This window comes from Carassius auratus, unplaced genomic scaffold (genome assembly GCF_003368295.1).
Source record: "Carassius auratus strain Wakin unplaced genomic scaffold, ASM336829v1 scaf_tig00013767, whole genome shotgun sequence".
Lineage (NCBI taxonomy): Eukaryota > Metazoa > Chordata > Actinopteri > Cypriniformes > Cyprinidae > Carassius > Carassius auratus.
The window spans coordinates 443,826-468,869 of NW_020524440.1; the positions used below are offsets into that span (position 1 = coordinate 443,826).

The 25,044-nt window shown below is 33.3% G+C and overlaps 1 protein-coding gene across 1 annotated transcript; it reads right to left on the reverse strand.

The window, feature by feature from the left end:
* Window positions 1-7,808: 7,808 nt before the first annotated feature.
* Window positions 7,809-21,551, reverse strand: LOC113074142 (scavenger receptor cysteine-rich type 1 protein M160). The gene is made up of 18 exons (XM_026246882.1): window positions 21,499-21,551; window positions 18,194-18,511; window positions 17,983-18,090; window positions 17,355-17,546; window positions 16,990-17,181; window positions 16,117-16,404; window positions 15,627-15,968; window positions 14,009-14,200; window positions 13,554-13,844; window positions 12,564-12,869; window positions 12,159-12,458; window positions 11,308-11,574; window positions 10,731-11,015; window positions 10,445-10,564; window positions 10,159-10,239; window positions 9,746-9,820; window positions 9,236-9,388; window positions 7,809-9,150 (listed from the first exon to the last, which is right to left on the reverse strand). The coding sequence occupies exons 1-18, from the start codon at window positions 21,539-21,541 to the stop codon at window positions 8,918-8,920; spliced, it is 3,786 nt and encodes a 1,261-aa protein (XP_026102667.1). The 5' UTR covers window positions 21,542-21,551; the 3' UTR covers window positions 7,809-8,917.
* Between the last annotated feature and the right edge of the window lie 3,493 nt (window positions 21,552-25,044).

Below are 25,044 nucleotides of genomic sequence, written 5' to 3' on the forward strand. Positions count from 1 at the left end.
TCCGAAGTGCCGATCTGAATCAACCGAGTCGCGAACAGGCTCCGAAGTGCCGATCGGTATCAACCAGGCATGTACTGGCCATCGGGACTACCGGGAGATTCCCGGTGGGCCGCGGTCTGGTTGGGCCAGTGCGTTAAGTATTTTGTTTTTAAATCATTATTTATCGCAAATATATTCGTAAGTATATTTTTGAACAGTCCAATTCCGGCCTTACATGTCTCTCTCATGAAGCCGCAAGATGCTCTTTTTTTACGTTAGTCACAATAATTGATTTAAAACATTACAAAAAGCAGTATAAAGAACAGATAAAACGACGCGTGCGCATGATGCTGATGCGAGCTGCGAGACGTGACGTGTTCACTGCTCATTGGCCAATCAGAATCAAGTTCTAGCCTTGAAAAGCGGCCGTTTTACAACTGCGACGAAATTCAAAATGTTAAATAATAAAATATCTAAGCGTAAAGGAGGGACCGAACGTTGAGAGAGAGAAAACGACAAGCACTTGAGGCAGATGCCACCAAATGTGTCAAGATAAATACATTATTTGCTGGAAGGCAAAAGACTTAAGTGAAGACGTCCTCAGGGCGGGACTTGACTGCTGAGGTGAGACAGAAATATAATGATACACGGAGGCTACTGCATTGTTTTGTTTCAAAAAGTTAGGATATTCCAGCTGTAATATGCCACCACTCACTGATCTATATAAATTACATTTAAAATTCTCAGCTCTCAGGTTCTGTCCATTTTATTACAAAATTCAGACAATTACCGTTTTGGTGTCAGAAAATATGACGTGACAGATCGCTTTAGCGCCTCAGTTCAAGTAAACCAATCCGTTACTTTCTGTTTAAAGATACAGTACAACTTACAGAAATTTATATATGCCTCAGAAATAATATCGATCAATTATCAGTCAAAACTGCAAGAGAAAAATTATTTCACAGAATGTTACATTTACCTCAAGAAAGCCCTTTAAAGACCTAAGAAAAATAGCCATAAGAAAGGAGTATTTAGCTAAATATGTGCACTACAGAACATATTTATTATATTTTCACCTAAAGTATTTTACATTTGATTATGCAATATCTGTACCTGAAAACGGTGCTGTTTATGATAGTTTTTTTTAACATTTTTATTACTGACTGTTTACTTGTCTTCATTAATGTTTGAACTTAATAGTTAGTGTTTATTGTGGTATTGAAATTACAATTGTGAAATGAGATTGCAGCTTATTTGCAAAGAAAACAATAGCAATTTTATTTTTATCTTTGTTTATGTATTTATTTTTGGCAGGGCAAGAAAAGTTCTGAACCCTAGCATTGAGCTCTGCATTTGAATAAAGTGACGTGACATTCAGCCAAGTATGGTGACCCACACTCAGAATTCGTGCTCTGCATTTAACCCATCCGAAGTGCACACACACAGAGAGCAGTGAACACACACAAACACACTGTGAACACACACCCAAAGCAGTGGGCAGCCATTTATGCTGTGGCTTTTTAAAGGCCTTTGATTATGTTATGAAAAATGTAAAATAAATCACTACACAACGTTCTTTGTCTTAATTACTCTTTTATTTTATTGTAGATCAGTGGTCTTTATAAATAATGCTTACTATAGTTCAGTGGTCTTAATACTAGCCTACTATAAGCAGCCAACAGGTCAGAGGTAATTTGTGTGAATTAATATATATAAAAAAAAGTGTTATGTTGCAGCACATGAAATATAGTTACAGCAGAAATTGTGTACCCTAAGCATTAATATTTCTATTAGAATAATAAGAAGCACATAAATTAAGACTTTTAGATATTTAAAATAAAGCCTGATAAAAATAATTTACATTTTCTTTGTTCATTATTTTAATAGTTTTTTTCTTGGTTTTGATAGTAATACATTCTAATCAGTAATTTTACATCCAGATTAATGTATGTATAGACATGTATTGTGCGTGTGTGCGTGTGTGTGTGTGTGTGTGCGCTCATGTTTACATGCATGGTGGGCCGGTCTGGATGAAGTCCAGGGCTGATTTTTTGTCCCAGTCCAGCCCTGGTATCAACCGAGTCGCGAACATGCTCCGAAGTGCCGATCGGTATCAACCGAGTCGCGAACATGCTCCGAAGTCCCGATCTGAATCAACCGAGTCGCGAACAGGCTCCGAAGTCCCAATCTGAATCAACCGAGTCGCGAACATGCTCCGAAGTGCCGATCTGAATCAACAGAGTCGCGAACAGGCTCCGAATTGCCGATCTGAAAACTTCGACCAAAGAATGTATAAAATAGGCTAATTCTATTTCTCTAATAACTCTAACTCTACAACTCTATGAAAGACTCAGATCACGTATCTAAAAATAAATCGCTATAGTAAAAGAGAGAGGAGTGAAGTTTCCTACCGCTCTGCTGTGTTTGGTCCTCAAGCGCGTCTGACGCTCTGCGGCGTGTCTCCGCCCCTCACACGCGCGTTTACAGCGCTAAATTAATCATCTTTGCTAATTATTATACATTTACTTCATTGTCAGATTCAGGTACTTCATTTATTATTGTTCAATGAACTGTTTGAAACAAAAAAAGGTTGTATTTCAGTAATAATTCTAAATTATCAAAATAAAATATATAAAATAAATAATAAAAAATATGATTTTCAGTTACAATAATTAATCCTAAATTCCGACATTAATAACTTACTTTTAGCAATATCAGACGCACGCGCTCAAAATATCTCACGGTTCTTACTTCTGTAGACTCACACTAAACGGTTCATTTGAATCAGTGAGTGGTCGACTCCAGAACAGCTGCAATCGGATCATTCTAATTCGTAAACGAATCGTTTGGTGCGATTCGCGATCCGATTTAAAGGTTTATTTTGAAAAGACTCAGTTCGTTCATGATGAATCAGACACCGCTTTTGCGTGTCGGAGCACGTGAGTAACGATATGTTTTATGAAATGTAGTGAAGTTAAAAGTACGATCTTATGCTTTGGAATGTAGTGAAGTAAAAGTAAAAGTTACTCAAAATAAATAAAAAATAAGTAAAATAAATTCAAAATAAGTAAAGTACAGATACTTGAACAATGTACTTAAGTACAGTAACGAAGTAAAGCTACTCCGTTACTGTCCACCACTGACGGTATATATCCTTAAAATATAATTGACAGGATCAAACAAAAAAGCTCCCCCCAAACGTTCCTTCAAAACTTTACTACATACAGTAAATATCCTGTTCTTTTAGACAAATATATAGATATTATCATGTCCAAATGTGCTTTGAAATCACTTCCAAGTCACTGGTGGCCTTTGCTTGTAACCCCAGTAATTGATTACAGACAAACACTATACAACACTTCTCTGTTGAACATTCAGAGATCTCCTGGCATCTGGTGCAGCTGGTGTGGTATTGATGGATTCTGGGATGGTGTTTGTTTAGGCCCAGCTCTAGAGAAACCGTCCCAGTGGGGTGTCGTCACGCTGGTGATTTGACAGCAGTTCTGAGCCTAGCAGCTTCCTTTGCTTTGCAGCATATTTAGAGCATTACTCTAACTGGGATAATGTTACAGCAGTCCCTATGAGCTGCTCCAATCAAAGGCCTCATTACTAAATCCTCTAAGGCAGCCAAAAGCTCATCATGGGGTAAAGGGTTTAACAGCTTTCACTGAAGCTTGACTCCCAAGCAATGACTCATAATCTGTTTCGGTTGTTACTTTAAGCCAGGTTCTTCTTACAGAGTGTACAACAATATCAGCCCTTTAACTGGTCAATTTGTGGAAATGGGATACTTTATGTAAAGAACTACACTTGTGTGAACTCAAGGTGAACTGACTTCATACATCCAAAACATTGGGCAAAAATTAGTCAAGACAATACTTGGTTTCATATTCTCAAATAATGCAATCACATTTTTGGGGGGGCATTGAATCTACAAGGCTAGTAAACAATCTGTTAGCTACAGTGTCCGTTCCTGGAACTCTGACACCTGCTAGAATGGAAATGAAGTCATCACACTGCACTACATAAACATGAGGCTCTAATTGCCTGATATATCCAATAAATACCTCTCAGATTATAAGTAATGCAGCTCACACAAGCACAGGTGAACCTGTTTCAGTTCCTTAAACTAACTGTCATGCAACATATGTAGAAAATTCCATTTTGAGCTCCCGGACATTGTTGACAGACTAGACAACTTTTCTTTTATGTGTTTTACGATGACCTTAAAATACACCACAGTGGCTACGGTAAAACCAGTCACAACTATGTTTCACAGCTATATTTTTCTCCCATAAATGCAACAGAAAGTAAATGATATATTACTGCTGTAATATTGCTGTAGGCAATTAACAACGTTTCTAAAGTTTTAATGCAAATGTAAGAGAGAGAGAGAGAGAGAGAGAGAGAGACACTAAATGAAGACAATAAATACATTTATAATATATACAAATTTTAAATAAATGTTATTTTAAACTTATTTTTTTAAATAATATTTTTATTTAGCAAGGGCGCGGTAAATGAAGACAATAAAGACATTCATAATATATTTAAATTTTAAATAAATTTAGTTTTAAACTTGTGTTTTTAAGTGTTTTTAACATTGATAATAATTATAAATGTTTCGTGAGCATCAAATCGACATGATTTCTGAAGGATCGTGTGACACTGAAGATGCTGAAAATTCAGCTTTGCATCATAAATTACATTTTAAAATAGATTAAAATAGAAAACAAATTAGAATAGACAGTTGTTAAAAATGGTCATATTTCATGAGTTCAAAAACATTTTCTACTGCATTTATATATGTCGTAGCATTTATATATGAAGTAGATATTTGTACAATTATTTATATGTTGAATTTAATTTTTTAAATAAAAATTGTATATTCGGCATCTCACAACATATTTGCTGTCACATTCAAGAGGTCCAGCAAATCATAATTTGTCATATAATATGGAAAAATATAAACTGATTATGACGTGTAACCCCTCCACATGACATCACTCTGTCCAGTATCCCATAAGGCTTTGAGGAACAGATGTCATGAATGGAGAGCTGAGGAACCGACGGGTCCCGTGTTCCTGTCAGCAGCTCATGCAGCATACTGCTAATAAATCTTTGCTGTTATGGAAAAATCAGAGTCTCACAGCCAACTTATATCAGAAATCCACAGGCATGTTTGTGCAGGTTATTTCTGCTCTCACAGTACAGCACAGTTGTGTGCCTAGACTCATGGAAACACTGAGCAAAGCATCATAGGAGAAGACAGCTTGATTAGGTTGTTACATTTCTGAGGGTCACTCACTCAATTTGATCCATGTAGGCTGTTTATGATGCTGAGAAAATACTTCTTATATGCTTATAATTTATAAACAATTAATAAAGAGCTAAATTGAAATCTTTACAGCATTATAAAGATTATCATTTATAACTGGCAGAGAGATTTGGTGTTAATGTTTAAATGTGCAAAAATTGCAAATTCATAATTACAAGTATGTATATTTGCAAATATACTGTTTTACTGTTTTTTATTTAAATATGTGACATTCAGGTATCAACAGAAGTGACATTGAAGTATATTTTAGTAGGGCTGGCCGGGTAAAATATTACGGAGCCCCTAAGAGACATGGTGGTGAAAAAAACAAACAAACAAAAAACAATTCCTGAACAAACATTGTAGTGCACCTCCCATCCAATAAATCCCAATAAACTGTAATAATAATAATAAACTAAAAACCTCAGATCAAGAGAAGCGGGAAGTGAATAGCACAAACTGATCCTATCCTCCGCTTAAATAGCAGTTAGCATTAAATAAACATGAATGAAGGTATGTTAAAAGAAAGAGTACAATTTAGCGAAATCCATATCCTGAAGCTGCCTCAGATTATCTCTCAGTAGTTTCAACCATGAAAAGTGGTAACATCTTGTAAACAATGTCACATTTACATCACAAAAAAAAAATATATATATATTTGGTGACCATAAACTCGTTAAGTTTATCAGCTAGAAAAAGACCTCTATATACTGTTCTTAAATATTTACTTTATGTTTGAATGCATTCTTAAGTTTTTATGACACAATTTAAATGTTTATAATAATAATAATAATAATAATAATAATAATAATAATAATAATAATGATGATGATGATGATGATCATGATGATGAATTGGAGTACAAATATAATTAGGTTATAATGAGTGTAATTGAAGTGTTTGTATACGAAACCGGTTAATTTTAATCTTCAATGTTATAGTAATGTAGTACCAACAGACTCTCATTGATTTTACATCATTATTTGTGATTTTTTTTTTTTATTCCTTGAGAAAATTTACCATGTACTATTCCTGATGTATATCCTAAACAATCGAATCAAATCGGATTTGAATTGTGAAAATTTGTGTCAATACCCAGCACTATATTTTAGTTTACTAAAAATGCTTGCCAGTACACTCAAATTTCATGGACCTAATTATGAAATGACATATAAAGATGCACTTAAACCTACTTACGAGTTTCACAAAAGCACTTTTGAAGCTAAAATATCTGCATTTTGAACTATAATTCATTTTAATTGTATTTGCTTTTATATATATATATATACATACATATATATATATATATATATATATATATATATATATATATATATATATATATATATATATGCAATTATATATGTGCAATTAATATATATATATATATATATATATATATATATATATATATATATATATATGCAATTATAAATTATATATATGCAATTAAGTATGCAAAAAACTTTACATTCACACTTATCACATATTTCTGTAATAAGTAATATTTTTTTTTTAATGCTGAAGTGCCCTTCATTCGCTGTCATGCTTTCCAACAGAACATGCAAATGATGCCCATTATATAACTCTCCAGAAAAACACACTGTAAAAAGTTAGACCATATATGAATAAATAAATAATAATAATAATAGTAATCAGACAGGGCACAAAATATTGCACTAGACTGAGATACATCGTCCACAAAACTAGATTTTTACTTCAGCAAACCAGCCGCATTTTTTTTTTTTTTTTATAATTATTATTATGCATGGTCAAAACAACAATATAAACACATGACAAAAATGTGATTTAACGATGATTTAACTAGGGCAAAGAGGCATCATATTCCTTAGTTAAAATCAGCACTGGCCGGATTAATCTTTTTAAACAGACTGTGTTAAAAAAGCTCTTCTTGGAACCGTAGAGAATGTTTAATAAATCCTGGATGATCCTCATTTGAATTTTGGAATGTTCTGTTCAGAGATTCCGGCCCCTAAAGACACATGGTCAACTCTCTTCAAAAGAACCATGTTCTGTTTATACAAACCACTTACAAACGAGTCCCTCAGGGTAAAGCAGATGACGTGTGAACTTCACCGGTCACAGGAAGACGTCACCAAAATACAGTAACACTAGTTATAGCACACAGCAGCTGTTACTGAGTTTAAATATGGGCATGTGTGAGTAGATGTCAAATGTAATCAGACATATTTGCTATTAGAAGAAGAATGACTGATGAAGCATAGAAAGCAAACTCTTGTGCTGTGAATCAAACTATAGGTGTTATAGAACGATACAGTTTAACACACAGCACCAGAGCATGCCTCCACTGACACCGTTTCACCTCCAGCTCCTCTGAGATTTACTGAGATGCATGAAACTCACATCATTCCATTTCATAATAGTGTACAAAAGAGTCACAAGTATCAGTTACTGTAATGTGAAATCAATTTTAATATGGAAAATCTATAAAAGCAATTTTCAAAACAAGAAGAAAAAAAAGGCAGATCGAACAAAATGGCTGCAAAACTTCTAAACAATGCGTTATTTGAGTTTATAGTTTAATCTTTCACAATATATACAAAACAGAAAATGAGGTTATATTGTAAAATTGTATAAAACTAGAATTAATTTTAAAATATGTAACATCTCTTTAAAAAGTGTGAGGATGTAGTAAAATGAATACACATGCTCATGAGTCGGCCCAAATAAAATATACTGTGTATATTTTTTTGCCAAAATAGCACCTACTCTAGATTTTCACTTTTTGTGACTTTGAGAGCATTTTTTTTTTAAATGTATTTATTGAGTACTATAATGGAGCATTAAGGAAACTGTAATTAATTTGTTCCTTTTCCTTAACTAAATGTATTTTTACATGATAATGTTTGCCTTGTTATTGACCCAGAAAAATGGATGGAAACTAAATGGATATCCCACTGTTCTTACACGGTGTTATATAGGAATAGTTTCTTCATGGGAACAGATCTGGAGAAGTTTAGCACTCACTTGCTCACCAATGAATCTCACTTGCAGAGGATCCACTTTTGAGCAAATGATGTAATGCAAAATGTCTCCAGATCTGTACTTTTCAATAAATTGGACATTTTCAGCTAATTTTTGTTTCTGGGTGACAGTGAACTTCCGGTCTTAAATAATTTAAAAGCATTGATCTTGTAGAATTTTGAAAGATATTACCAAATCAAATGAACAGGATAGCCTATATTAAATTTTAATTTCACGGTTTTCTGCCGAGTTCATGTGGGCCTGCTCATGAGCTTTACCAGATTAAAAACAAATGAAGCAAAACAGAAAAAAAAATTAAAACAGATCAAGACAATTACAAAACAACTACATATTAAAACCTAAATAATTACATACAATTTGACTGGCTCTTTTGATCATACTCTGCTGTAAAGATAATCAATTAAAGATTTCATTATTCCAAATCAGTTTTGCCTGTATGTCCGTTCTTTTATATTATACATCTTGAGATAAATCTTGAGAGTTAGCATCAGCATTTATTATCCGTCTAATCTTCCAAATGTTCTACTTATTTGAAAAAGAATCTTATCTCTTATTACCATTAACTTAAAAGCACAATTTGGTCACGTGGCTGCTTCATTGCTCTCGTTGAGCGTGAACTTCTACCTCTGTGGTCACCAGTACAGCCTCGGCACCTGGACCTGCTTCTGAATCTGCACCTGCACCTGCACCTGCACCTTCATCCACGTCTACATCGACATGTGCTTGTGTCCCTGTCGTCCCTGTATTTTCATTGGCTGCAGCCTCGATAGGTATGACATCATCGTAGTCCTCCTCTTTCTCTTTCTCCACTTCATAGGTGTCCTGATCTGATGAGGACACAAAGGAAAAGGTCAGCACCGTTTTTACAAGGGTGCATGCACACACAGTGTGGTGTGAATCTGAGTGCTGTACCAAGAATGTTTTCGGGTCTCTTGGGAAGGAGAGGGAGGTTTAGATCGTCGTCATGGTGGGTTTGAGAAGGAGAGATTCCATTGGCTTGTCCCTCAATGTCATCATATTCTGTACCAGAAGAATCTCTCTTTCTGCCATCTTCATCCTCCTCTCCTGTTGGAGAAACCACATTTAATCTTACACATATAAATAAATATACATTTGCATATATTCATTTATTTATACATTATATATTATTTTTTTCTTTCTTTAAGAGTCTAAATGTTCCTTTTGTATTTAGTCAGTTAGTAGTATAGTATAGTATAGTATAGTATAGTATAGTATAGTATAGTTATTTATATATTAAAGAACTTCTGGATGGACAAATGATGTGTAAGCAGACAGGTAGGCAATAAACTAATAAATACATAAAATGATTGATTGATTGATTGACACATTATGTGTTGAAATGAATAAAACTGACAATTAAAAATGACCTGCTATAACAAGACTAATTTTGGAATATCTCACCTGACTTGTCCATGAGAGAATCCACATCCTCATACTCATCTTTATCTAAAAACAATGCATTTTGTTCAGACAGATCTGAAAAATAATCAATATCTTTGTTTAAATAAATATTTTATAACTAATATATTAATAATTTCAAAACGTTATTTACACATATAGTTTATTGTTTTTTGTGCATCTTCCCATATAGGATGTACATATACTAGATGCACCCGTATGGATGCACAAAAATCAATAAACTATATGTGTAACTATATATATATATATATATATATATATATATATATATATATATATATATATATATATATATATATATATTCATAATTTGCAATTAATGAAAGCATTAGCTTGTGTCTCAATATTCACAATGTTAAAAGTAATAACTATAAAATGATACTGCATATCTGTACCTTCATTCTCTGTATCCACCTTATCCATTTCATTCATATCAGCATTGATGTCTTTGCCATTCTTATTTCTGTAATGACTTACTGCAAAAAGAGAAACCGGTAGAAAAGTATGCTTTCTATCGCTTTTATTTGCTATTGTTTGATCTGTAGTGAGACGAGGAGTTGGAAACACTGCCCTCAACAGGTTAAAAAGATGAAGGCCCTTCAAATATCACTATGTAACTCTATCATATAAAAAAAAAAAAATCAGAGTGATGTCTTTCTGAATAGTGCAAGTAATACTCACAAGCTAAAAGTAGGCGTTTCCGATTTTTGATCATCAAAAACAAAATCAGCAACGCCAGCATGCCTCCTAATAGACCCAATATCAGTTTCCATAAAGAATTTTCTGTTTTCGGAATATAACCTGCAATTTTAATGGCACAGTTTGACAGGTTAGATTATTAACCTTTAATCAAGCAAACCCACAGCTATGTAACATTATGTAAGAAAGCAAGCAGTGGCTAAACAAATCTCAAAACAACAAAAAATGATTTTCCTATATTAAAGTGTATGGTATCTGTGTTTTTTACCTTCACATTTGATCTCAGCATATCCAGAACTGCATTTAGGTGTTGTGAGAAGGTTCACACACTGAACAATGTTGTGGTAGCTTTTTGGACAACTTATTTTCACCTTTGGTTCCTTGGCTTTAACCTGTTCATTCAGCAGTTCTTGATTATTGTTGCACTGGAGCACTTCACAAACCTTCTTAGCATCAGCATCACTCAGATTTCCACAGACATATTCCCATTCATTTTCATACTTGATCCCAAGCTTACCGCCACACTTCTCGGTTGATCCGAATTCAATACCATCTGCAATACAAACGTAAAAAATAAAATCATATTTGTAATGTTTAAAAACTTGCATATATCTGCAAAACGTGAAGTACTACACTAGCATATACACATGAAAAAAATCATAATAAATCCAAACGTCAGACCACCAGTGTAGATGAGCAAACAGAAATTGACTAACAGCCACAAAACTCCCATTTTAATTGCATGGGGTGTTTAAATTGAGGAACTGATCTATATTTCAGCATCAATTCAATATTCACCCACAGTAACAGTCTTAATACAGCCCGGTGTTATGTGCATGACTCACTTTTACAGGCCACAGAGATGATGTTATCACAGTTGCCTTCCTTAGAGCCACACTGCCACAACGATGCCTCCAATCCTGTGCAGCTGAAATGCCAGCATTTTTGTATTTCTGTTTTAACGCTCCAGTGTTTGATGGCATTACCACAGCGGAGGTAGTCACATAAATTCTCGGACATCTTATCATTCCACTGAAATGCACTAACATGCTCCTTATTTATGAGCACATTGCCTGTGCAATTTTTTGAGAGCGTAATGGCTGGAGGTATACCTGGAAAGGAGTGAAAACGGACAATCAAATATGTATTATTCTGTAAGTCAAGTGTTGTCCTTTGTGTAATATTTTTTATAGCAGGATTGGTAAAATCAAAAGAATTTAAGAACCGATTCTTATTTGTTTGAGTTATTTGACCTGCCTACAGGATCTTGAATTGGAATGAGTAAACTGCTCTGCTCTGTTTTAAACACTTTGGGGTAAATTGGAGGATTCTGGGAAATTACATGTACACACCCACACCCACACACACCCACACACCCACACACACACACACGTGTGTATATATATATATATATATATATATATATCAATATATATATATATATATATATATATATATATATCAATTAAATTAAAATTACATTTATGCATTTAGCAGACGCTTTTATCCAAAGTCACTTGCAGTGCATTCAGGCTATCAATTTCTACCTATCATGTGTTCCCAGGGAATCAAACTCCCAACCTTGCGCTTCATACCGCAATGCTCTACCAATTGATTCTAAGAAAACTAAGTTTCTTGATTCTAAGAAAACACTCATCTCAACAAGTAACAGATTATTACTGAAATTATAACCTACGGTCACATTGGATGTTTAACAGGTGCTGACCCTGGACGGGCTCATCGCGGCTCTCGCACTCCAACAAGTTCTCCTTCCCTGAGCAGTTATAGGTCTTATTCCACCAGTCCCCGTATTTTTCGTATTCTTTGTGTGGAAAGTGTGTTCTGTGGTTTCCACACTGCAGATACTCGCACAGCTTTTGTTTTTCCTTTGTGCCCCAACCCTGTTCTCTGACGAGATGTGTTTCTTCCTTTTTAAAACCATATACTGGACCACTGCATTCACCTTCCTTCTTATAGAGGAGCAATCGTTCCCAATCTGTCAAATGTCAAGGTCAAGGTCAAAGGTCGGAAACTATACCCTTGACCTAGAAACAAATGTCTGCACTTTTTTTCAGTAAGAAGTATCAAAAATGATAAATACCTGTGCATTTCAGATACATTACAGGACATTTTTCTTTAAATGAAACCTTACTGAAGTCACATTTGGAAACAGAGTCGGGACTATCCTGACACGTAATTCCTGATAGTCCTTTGATTTGGGACTCAAGCATATTCAAATTAAGATTTCCCTGCTGTCTGTCCCCACAATTCAGTTGCCTGCAGATTGCAGTTTGAAGTTTTTCCTGATTACTCTCTTGGCAGACAGGTATCCACTGCCCAGCGTAAAACAGTGACACATTTCCAGCGCATTTGTCTCTGGGATCCTCCAGTCTAGCTTTGACGCTGTCTATGAAGAGTGCATCAAATAAATAGGTATTAAATGGCAGTTTACATTGTGCTTAAAGGATTGGTTCACCCAAAAATTTTATTTGCTGAGAAATTAATCATCCTCTGGTCATCTAATGGGTCGATGAGTTTGTTTGGTCATGTAGTCCTCTCAGATTCCAAATTATTATTATTATTATTTTTTTTTTTTTTTTTTTTTTTTTTACAGTTTTTGGCTTGATGGTGCATATTTCTCTCCTGATTCAGAAAAGACAACTTTTTCACTATAGAAATCAATATTATTGGACAGAGGACAGTAGCAATGGTTAGAAGGGAAAACATCTTGCATTAAGGATTTGTTTTCTTTAAAAACATGCAGCTTTTTGAGTCACAAGATGTTAATTAATGGACCGGAGTGATTAGGACTACTTGTTGATTATTGTGATGTTTTTATCAGTTGCTTGGACTCTCATTCTGATGGCACCCATTCACTGCAGAGGATCCAACGTGAGCAAGTGATGTAATGCTAAATTTCTCCAAAATTGTTCCCATGAAAAAAACAAACTCATCTTCATCATAAATGGCGTCAGGGCGAGTAAATTTTTTTTTTAAAAGCTCAAATCTACATTTTTATACACATTTTAAGGTTAACATACACGAGTTAACATAAACTTCTGTCTGTGAAGAAAGCAACTGTGTACATTACCTTTGCATATCACTTGGGCTGGGATGCTGCAGGTAGAGTCTTTTTTGGGAAGAAATTTGCACATGCTCATATTTTGCACAGATTCTGAGCAGTACACACTATGGTACCTCACAGACTGATTATTTATCTGATGTTGAAATGTGTATTGAATTGGTTCTCCACAGCCCAGGTTCCCACAGATCATATTGGAGTCCTCTTTTGTTTTCCAAGAGCAAATCGCTCCACACGTGCCATTTCTGCAGACCTCGACCGTTCCCCAGCATTTTTCTGAAAGCGACACATTTACTGATCCTACAAGAGGAATCAAAAAGAATACATGCATTTTACACACAGCACTGTCAAAGCTACATTATGTATTGCAGAAGATAATAACAAGTTTGCAGGAAATTCCAGTTAGATACCTTAGATACATTAAAAACAATGATGAATCATTGTGGTGTGGTGTGGTCCTGTACCTGAACATGTGACATTGGCATGTGTGTTGTTTTGTGGCAAATTCGGAGGTCCACACTGCATTGTGTCGCATATGTTGCTGGCGTTTGTGTTGTTTTCCCCCATTACCAGCCAGCGGGTCCCACCACCAAATGACTCGATGCGTACTCTTCCCTTACAGGGAACATCACCTTCAAAGGACATAAGTTCTTCCTCTGAGAAGATATATAAAGGACTTGTGGTTACTGACTGTGCAGAGGAATCAGAGTGACACCTTAGACGTATTTACTCAATAAACAAAACTAAAAACTACTGGGATCTTGCAGAGCATGTTTAAAATTATGAAAATAAAAAAAGGTTTAATGTTACAATAAAACAATCTTGGTATTATATTACATTACCGGTTAATTGGAATAGTTAAGATATTTTAGAAAGAAGTTTCTTATGCTCACCTTATTTCCAGAAATAAAAAAATAAATAAAAAAATACTGTAAAACAGTAAAAATATGAAATATGTTTTTAAAGAAATTTAAAACAACTTTTTTTTTCTATTTGAACATAATGTATTTTTTCCTGTGATGCAAAGCAGCCATTACTCCAGTCTTCAGTGTCACATGATCCTACAGAAATCATATGATCATATGACATAAAATGTTTACTTTTATTTATTTTTTCATCACATTTGATCAGTTTAATGTGCCCTTGATGGATATAAGCATTCTTTTTTTTTCTTTTGTGTGTGTGTGTTATGGTAGTGGATCACATGATGTATATATATATTAGGGGTGTAACGGTACGCAAAAATCACGGTTCGGTACGTACCTCGGTTTTAAAGTCACGGTTCGGTTCATTTTCGGTACAGTAAGGGAAAGAAATGGAAACATTAAACTGCAGGTTGTTTATTACTTTACACTTTTTTTATATATACTTTTGAATAAAATATGTATAAAATAAAAAAGAATAAGAAATAAAATACTGCTGCAAAGTTCTCCACTAAATAAAATACTCTAAGTCTCAAAACAATATCATATAATAAAATAAAATGAAAAATATAAATAAATAACTATGATTACAGTGCAGCATTACCAATCCAAGCTTGTAGGCCTGCTTCACCAGAACAGTGCGGTGCCTGCTGCTGTAGGTGACAGAGGGAGACCGCTGACAGAACAGGCTCTTGTCTTCATGACATCAATATCTATACTTTATGTTTAGCATAAATATAAAGCCTACTGATAAAGGACACCGTCAACAGTATTGACGGCAAAATAGACTGCACAACTGTTTTAAACATTGATAATAATAGCAAATGTTTCTTGAGCACCATGTGACTCTGAAGACTGGAGTAATGATGCTGAAAATTATGCTTTAGATCACTGGAATAAATTACATTTTAAAATGTAATCAAATAGAAAACTATTTTCAATTGCAATATTTCACAATATTATGGTTTTGCTGTATTTTTGATCACATAAACATAATCTCTGTGAACATGAGACACTTCTTTTTAAAAGCATTAAAAACGTCACTTACTACAAACTTTTAGTGCAAATTATATTATATTATATTATATTATATTATATTATATTATATTATATTATATTATATTATATTATATTATATTATATTATATTAAGATCTTACTTGTGCAAATGATATCTATGTTTTTCTGTTTTCTGATTGATTGCCTGAAAGGAGGAGGCTCAGGGAAAGTTCCAACAAAACAGTCATGGAGCTTTGCTGAAGAGCTTTCACACGTTTTCCACGTTTCCAGTTGCTGCTGTTTTCCTTGGATGAAAAGTTCTGTAGTTGTTTTATTAGCTGTACCACAATTGAGATGTTGACACACCACGTCTGAATTCACAGTGGGCCAGACAGAGCCAGTGGTCCTGCCAGAGCCAATGGACCACCATGAGCCCTCCCACTGCACCTCTACACGTCCAGAACAGCGACCCAGACCATCGCTCAGACGGACATCCAAGCTTTCTGTCAAATACAGTACACACACACAAAAACACACATATATATATAAATCATCATATTTTATTACATAGATTGTATCAGTTATGAGTGATGCTTATATTCCTGGTTGTTCTGAGTTAATTATAAGTAGTTGCAAAGCCGTCTGTGTTACCTGAACATATAACTTTGGTTCCCTTGCATTGTTTTGTCTCACGATTTACTAGACAATGCCACAGTGACATCTCGTTGCCCAGGCACTCAACATTAATTGTCAAATCATTTAACACAGAGTTCTCTTGCATGTGAAGCACCTTGCCACAGCCAAGCTCTCGACAGACCACCGTCCCCATTTTAAGGGACAGAGCCGGATCATTGAAGCACACTCCATAGTTAGTGCCATTCAGATCAATGGAAACGTCTCCAAAACACTTTTTGGTGAAGTTGCGGAGTTTAACGGTGTCTGTGAACACAGCAAATGTAATTGTTACATATCCAACTAAACAAACAAATAAATAAAGGACTAAATTATTAATACAACTTTTGTAAGATAAGAATAAATATGTGATGCTGACATTTTCATTGTGTTAAAATGTACGTAACAAAAATCTTCCAAAAATTTTAGTGACTTTATTATGTATATATATATATATATATATATATATATATATATATATATATATATATATATATATATATATATATATATATATATATATTATTTTTTTTTATTCTATTAATCAGAATGTACCTTTTTTGAAAACAATAAATAAATACAATTTATAATCATAATTTAAAAATAAAGTTGAGTGTTTGTCATTATTATCTATGTAAAAACTTTGATGTGATATTTCTAAAAACATAACATATTCTTTAATAAGATCTGTTAAATAGTCTATTATGGTCTATACCACAATATACGTATATAAATATAATAAATATATAATGATAATAATAACAGATTTGTTAATATACGGAATCTATAAAGAATGATTACTATTTATAATTATCAATGTTGTATTATTCAAAGCAAGAAACTCAGCATCACCTGAGCATGTCAGTCTGTTAGTTCCATTATTCTTTGTGAAATGTCCAGTGGAACCACAGTTCAGTTGTGGACAGATGACTTCAGGCCTCTCATTTGTCTGATGAAGAACCCATGCCTTTTTTTCAACACTGTACTCTTCCACCAAGCCAGAGCAAAAATGGCTGCCATCTCGTAGACGTAACCTCTTGTGCTCTGTGCAATACAAGCATTTCTGTGTAAATGTGAATTTTACCATTTACAGAACTATTGTATGACTTGGAGAGGCTTTACATTTACACCACAAACATACATTTATGGACTGGTATATAACTGACCAATCAGAGTGGAGTACTTATATAAGCTGTTTAGTAATAGTATACACTTACTGGTGCAGATCACACTGGCTCGCTCCTTGCAGTCTGACCACTCCATACATTGCCAAGGGTAGATCTCATTACCAAGACAATTAAGCTTTACATTTCGTTTTCTCTGTTGTACTTTGAATATTCCAGGCTTAGGGATGTAAAAAAGATCACCACAACCAATCTCCTCACATATCCTTTGTGCTATGCTTTCATCTGGCCAAGATAAAAAAAAAAAAAAAAACATAACGACGAAGACAATATACACACTGCTTAAAATGCACATACGGTCTATTAACATTAACCACATAATTTCTAATAGAATACTATATAGAAAACATACGACCTTATCAGTCTGGGTATTTCGGCATTTGTATTAATGTAGCATTTACTAATTAATAATGACAGATTTTACTACACACACACACACACACACACACACACGTATATATATATATATATATATATATATATATATTCATTTATTTCAAAAACTTTTATTGGGTTTAAAAAATATTGCTTTGGAGAAACTCTGGGAAAACCGATCATTTGATTAAAAGTCATTGCAAAAAATTTCTCTTTTTTTCTCATATTTTGATCAATGCTGATTTAGAAATAGTTAATAAACGAATACTTGTTTTTGTCCACTCACCCCATTTATCATTACAGACCCCGATGATGCCGTCGTTCGTTGAGAACTCCACCACGCCAGCACATTTATCATGCTGTTCATTCAGATTCAACCTCAGTTCAACTTTTCCTGCCGTGAAAAGCCTGGCATCAACAATGTGTATCGATTCACATCTGCACTAAAGATGACCTAAATACAAATACGATTTATTTATTAAAAGAATATTTCCTACCAGAGCATTCAACAGCAACAAAATCATTTGTGCAGGCTGTTTCATGTGTCTCAACAATAGGGCATTTCCAAAGGCTTGTTTCATTAGATGTGCATTGCACGTGATCCATCAAATATTGTTGGGGTAGAGGTGGACCTCTGTAGAGGGTCATTTCTTTATCAGAGCGGTTATGATTTCCACACCCTAGTGTCCTACACACAACTTCTCCATTCTCTTTTATCCACCCGTGATGACACACTAAGCCCCACTGCTTATTGTTGTACACTTCCAGCCGGCCTATACAAGGGCTATCAGATCCACGTAAAGTCACATTGAGACCTGCAAAAAATGACATTCAATTAAATGTGACTAATAATTAACCATCTTTTTTACAACAGCTATGCATCTTTTGAATGCAATATAAGGAGCACAGCACATCATTACTTTTTACATCATTACCAGACCTTGAATTTACCCTTTCATAAATAAAAACAAAACAATCATCCAGTGACATATAAAGAGTACAGAAGTTATATTTCTAAATTAAAATAAATAATAAAATATTATCAGGCAGAAGGTGTCTCTTTTAACCTTATATGGTCATTGGAAAAATGTGGCTGAGTTCTGAGAACAGATGAGCCAGATATTCTGCAGAAATCTCTGCGGTTTCTTATCTGCCTGTGGTTTTCAGCACTGAAATTCTGACGAGTTGCATGTTTATGCAGATTTTGAGATAAAACAGGGTTGTGAAGAACATATGCTTGGCACACAAACCGCAGCGTGATCTTAGTTTTGGACTCTTTATCTAAAACATTAAGTAAAATTAAACCGATCATCTACATCTGAAAATGGACTCAAAACTAATGTCATGCGTTTTAATATGCATACATAATAATGTAAGCCTACCATTTTCATTCCAGTACATTAAATATACTAAGTACATTAAATATATCAATTATTTAATAAGTCATATATTTTATATCACACAGATGCATTTTCATGAACTAATATATATTAATCACTGTAGCAGTTTTCATTAAAATTTTGCAGTATTAAATCAGTTAATTTATATACCAACAGAAGACAAGGGGAAATAATAAATTATGAAAGTTATAGTATAGTATGCTATAATAAACGTGGTAATACCAAATAGCCGAAACTAGTTCGTTTTGTCCAGTTTCAAATTAAGTAAAAATTAAGATGGAGACATATATCAAGATACGTTTTACTAATTTATTCATTAATTAATTGTTAATTCATTTCACATTTATTTTGAATTTAACACATTCAAATTGTTCTCAAGTGCCTGACAGTAGAAGCACTCTAGCTCTGCTGTAGTAATCAAATAGCTCAATAAATAAATGTGCATTGTCATACACACATGTATTTAATTATATATATATATATTTAATGTTATAAATATAAAATTGCTTTATTACATACAGATATATATATAGTATTTTTTTCTGTATGCAATATACATCTTTTTAAGGTAGTTTTTTTTAAGGTAGTCTAGTTGTAAAAATAAATAAAAAATTAAAATAAAAAATATACTGGTCAGTAATATCATTATGATCTTTGGCAAGATTTACTAGCTACAGATGAATAATATTAAAATTGTATATATTTATTTAAATTAAAGTTAATTTCCTTAAAAAAAAAAAGTAACAGTTTTTTTCAAAATGTTAAAACAAGGAATAGTTATATTATTTCTAGGTGAGTATTGGCCATTTTATCACATTGATTATGCCATAGATTATCTTTTTTTTTTTTTTTAAGTTCCTTTGATACACAAGATGTTGATTCATAAAACTCGTTTGAACATCTGAAATCAAGCTGGAGAATATCGTCAAAATCTTCATCATCTTGTTTTATTAATGTCAGCTTCAGCAGCCTTCACACATTAAGTTACTTTTCCCCTTTTCATAAAAAATATATATATATATATATATATATATATATATATATATATATATATATATATATATATATATATATATTTTTTTTTTTTTTTTAATGAAAAGTTTAAAAGTAACTTAATATATATATATATATATATATATATATATATATATATATATATATATATATATATATATATATATATATATATATATATATATATATATATATATATTATATAACATATAAAACAGAGCCGTCATGCCCTTTTAAAGTGAGGGGGATTTTTGAGCCAAGTGGATTTTGAATGCAGCTTCCAAAAGACAAAAAATAGCCGATTCATATTTTCTATATTTGATACAATCACACCGGCGTGAAAACATTCCTCGAGTCATATCATGAGCTGCTAAATTCAGATCTGCGTTCGATGGCTGCCGCTGAGCCAGAGACAGATGCATTTTTACAGCGCTGTGCATTATAACCAATCACACAAGATTCAGTTGAGCTTATGAATACAATGGCCAATCAGAGGTGTTCCGATGAGTCATCGCTAAAATAAAAGATATTAATTTCATAGTGTAAATGGTTTCAGTGATTTTAATGGGAGATTTTGAGAGTGATTGAACTCTGGACTGTCAGTGAAAATTATCTTAGATAATGTAAATGTTCTTTTCTGTCTTTCTGTGCAATATAAAGATTAGCTAGCCGATTTTATATCACATTAACTTTCAGTGTTAAATGAACATTTAATATAAAGACAGTCGTGTTAAAAAAAATTATGGCATGACAGCCATATGATCTGTTATTTAAGTAAACAGGCAGGTTTTTATATGCATAGTTAACAGATTGCATTATTAGGTTACTTTGACCATCGCATGCTATCTTACATTATCTGTGAAGGTGAGAATCAAGATATTACACGAAATATACAATAGTTCATGCGTCTGGGAATGTGTCTAATAAAAATGAAAATAAATAATGATTAATAATAATTTGCCAATATGCTCTTGTGGATGCTGTGTGTTACATGATGACCCCCCCACCACCCACTCATGCCCCCTCAAAAATAATGAGTGCAAGATGCCCCTGTATATATATATATATATATATATATATATATATATATATATATATATATATATATATATATACACATACATACATACATACATACACACAGACACACACACACACAAACACACACAATGTAAATTAATTAATGATACATAATGAAAATATTGCACTGAATTACAAAATAAAGCAATTCAGTTTTTGACTACTTTTGGTCCCATATTAAACACATGTGCCGTTAAAAAGTAATTCCAGCTGTTAAATGCCTCATTAACAGCAGAATGGAGCACAATGCATGTAAACAGGGTCAGAATATGGATTTTGTTTTAATTATTAAATACAGATTCACTTGCCTTGAATAGCTGATATTTGCAAATACAGGAGCAGGAACCACATGATGGCAGAAAGGAGGACAGAAGAAAGGGACAAGCTAAATCTCGCACTACTTTTAAGGGCTCTGTGATGTCACATCGTTATTTTTTTTTCAACATGCTGTTCATTTTTTTTCACCTGAGACATTCATTCGCTTTTCATTTGATAAAATATGCTTTGTATTTGATTTCGGCCATTATTTATTGATAATCTTGTCCTCTCTACAATCTCATTCACATCCAGATTTAAGGTGAGACACTTGTTTTGTTTGTTTTTCTCTCAATTTTGAGATTTTTCTCCTGCACGGAGCCAATAATATACTTCAGCAGCATTTACATACACCAAACATTGCAGTTTATTCCAATCCATAACATATTTTTATAAATTTTAAAAATGTTATTCATAAATTATTTTTTGAAAATATATTTACTGACTTTTGACAGTATTTTTTGATTTATTGAGTGATAAAAAGAGATATCAAAAGTCCTCTCAGTAAAAACCAAATGTTAAAAAAATGAATCAAGAATTTTGAACCTGGGTTTATCCATTGTTTGGATTTTAATTATAAATACATGATACCATTTTTTTTTTTTTTTAGAACTGATCCGATAACACATTTTCTTTTTTTTTCTTTCTTTCTTTTTTTTTTATCAATGCAGAATTTCAGTACATCTGTGTGTTGACCTGATCGTCATTCTTTTGGCTGTTAAACACAATCTACTAACTATAGACAACTTGATTTTAAAGAAAAATAACAAGTGCAAACAAATGTGACTCTGGACCACGAAACCAGTCTCAAGTCGCTGGGGTATATTTTCAGCAATAGCCAAAAAAAAAAAAAAAACTTTATACGTGTCAAGATGACATATTTTTCTTTTATGCAAAAAAATAATAATTAGGATAATAAGTAAAGATCATGTTCCATGAAGATATCTTGTAAATTCCCTACCGTAAATATATCAATACTTAATTTTTGATTAGTAATATGCATAGCTAAGAACTTTAAAGGTGATTTTCCTCAGTATTTCGATATTTTTTTTTTTTTTTTTTTTTTTGCACCCTCAGATTCTAGACTTTCGAATAGATTTATCTCGGCCAAATATTGTCCTATCCTAACAAAACATACATCAATGGAATGACTATATCTGGTCAAATGTTACATAGGCCTATCGATCTTTGGATTGTTGTAAAATACATTACATATAAAAATATATGCAATAAAATTAAAAGAGATTTCTTTTAAACGTATAGCACAGTAATGAGGCACAAACATATGACAGATAGGATAGAGCATGAAAGGCTATTAATCTTTCATTGTGCTAAAGTATTACAATATGCAAGGCTCCAATAAAGAGCGTCACAAAGCACTTATGCACACACTGTGCCCAGAATGATGTGCTTGAAGCAACATGCATCACACTCAGTGTGCAGTGCTCCACATTGAAAAGTTCAAAGCACAAAGGGAAGAGATATTGATATGTAGTTTATTAAATCTCTGCAACAGTTTATTTAACTGTTTATTTTTAAAGTTTTACATTTCAGCAACTGCGCCTTAAGAACAATTCACAATGCTCTCTACTCCAGTGTTTTGTTATCTAACAGACATCCAATAGAAAGTAACATGATTTAGAAACAGCACGCAACTCCTGCAAGATAAAGTAATTTTATGCAAAACCATTGATAATATAATAGTAGGATAATAATAGGAACATTGAATCATCTTGAAAACAGTTTTATCATCTTGTCTTAACCCAATGCGATGGAAGATGACAGACAGCTGCAGTGGAGAGAAAAGTTAATATAACTTAAATTTAAAGGAACACTCCACTAGTTTTGAAAATAGGCTTTTTTTCCAACTCCGCTAGAGTTAAACAGTTGTTTTTTACAGTTTTCAAATCCATTCAGCCGATATCCATGTCTGGCGGTAGCACTTTAGCTGTAGCTTAGCCTAGATCATTGAATCTGATTAGACCGTTAGCATCTCACTCAAAAATGACCAACATTTTTTGTTTCAATACCCATTTAAAACTCGAGACTTCTGTAGTAACATTGTTTACTAAGATTACGATTTTCTAGACCGATATGGCTGGGAACTATTTTCTCATTACGGTGTAATAATCAAGGAACTTTGCTGCCGTACCATGGGTGCAGCAGGCACAGTGAAATTACGCAGTGCCTGAAAATAGGTTACCATTGGAAGTTAGCTGGGGACTATTTTTAGACTCTGCATAATATTGCTACGCCTGCTGCATAATATCATCATTTTTAAACGAGATGCTAACGGTCTAATCAGATTTAATGATCTAGGCTAAGCTACAGCTAAAGTGCTTCCGCTGGACCCGGAGATCGGCTGAATGGATTCGAAAAATGGTAAAACTCAACTATTTAATAGGGGAGTTGAAAAATGAGCCTATTTTTTTTTTTTTTTTTAAGTGGAGTGTTCCTTAAAGAACTTAAATATTCACTAAACTCACAGTAAATGGCTTCAGAATACACTTGGAATATAGTGCACAAAAAATAAATGGTGCTATATAATGTTATAGCACATATTTAATTATATAAAGCTCATTTGCATATTTAAACATACATTTCATAAAACATAACATTATTAGTATTTTTTTTTTTTTTTAAATAAAGAAATGTTTGCAATTCTGAATGTGAATGGGGATATTTATAAGCTACTTATTTTCACATGGGGTGTCTTACCTTCAAAAATGAATAATTGGCACTGGTTCTCATGTGTACCAGTTTACATACTGTATGTGTTTATATGTAATGACAAATGTTAAACTTTTGGGTGAACTGAACATTTCCTTTAACTGTTAAACATCAAGACGGATCTTGTTCTCTTGCGCTCGACCTGCCTTTACTGCATCTGCGGCTGGACGTCAGGGTTGCGTAGGCCTAAACATTTCAGGTCCTTACTCTTTAGTGTTTTTGCAGACAGTTTTGAGAGAAAATAAGATGCAAGAATGTGAGGAATAGACCGAGAGACCCTGCTGTGGCTTCTCTCTGTAGATGGTGATCTGTGGGTTGTACATTTTAGAGCTGAAGATGAAATGATAATTAGTTATCTCAAGCGATTCTCAAAATGTAGAGGGAAAAAGAAAAAGATAATTTGATGGCAAGAAACTTCAAGTTATAGTTAACCCCAAAATGAAAATTCTTACGTCATTTTAGATGTCGGTCCAAACCTGCACGACTTCTGTCTGTGGAAGATGTTTTGAAAATGTTTCAGATAATGTCTTTTCATTTTATTAATATAATGTTAATACAATATAATACATTAAATTTAAAATGGCCACGTCTGAGAAAACCGAACAAAACAAAATAAAACACACACACACACACACAAAACTCAAGACAGATCGATCAACCCCGACTTCAGCGAGACACGTCATTTGACGTCACTGCTTTCATCAGCTTTTTTTAAACGAACAGCAGCATGTCATTGTGTGACGTGACTTTCAGCCAAATATGGTGACCAATACTCAGAATTCGTGCTCTGCATTTAACCCATCCAAAGT

Excerpts from the sequence above, each read along its gene's own strand:
- LOC113074142 (XM_026246882.1), bottom strand. The coding sequence starts at position 21,541 with ATGTGGTTCCTGCTCCTGTATTTGCAAATATCAGCTATTCAAG. Across the intron at positions 18,512-21,498 it reads GCAAATATCAGCTATTCAAG|GTCTCAATGTGACTTTACGT; the intron begins GCAAGTGAATCT and ends CATTTTTTGCAG. Across the intron at positions 17,547-17,982 it reads GGTCTGTAATGATAAATGGG|ATGAAAGCATAGCACAAAGG; the intron begins GTGAGTGGACAA and ends TATCTTGGCCAG.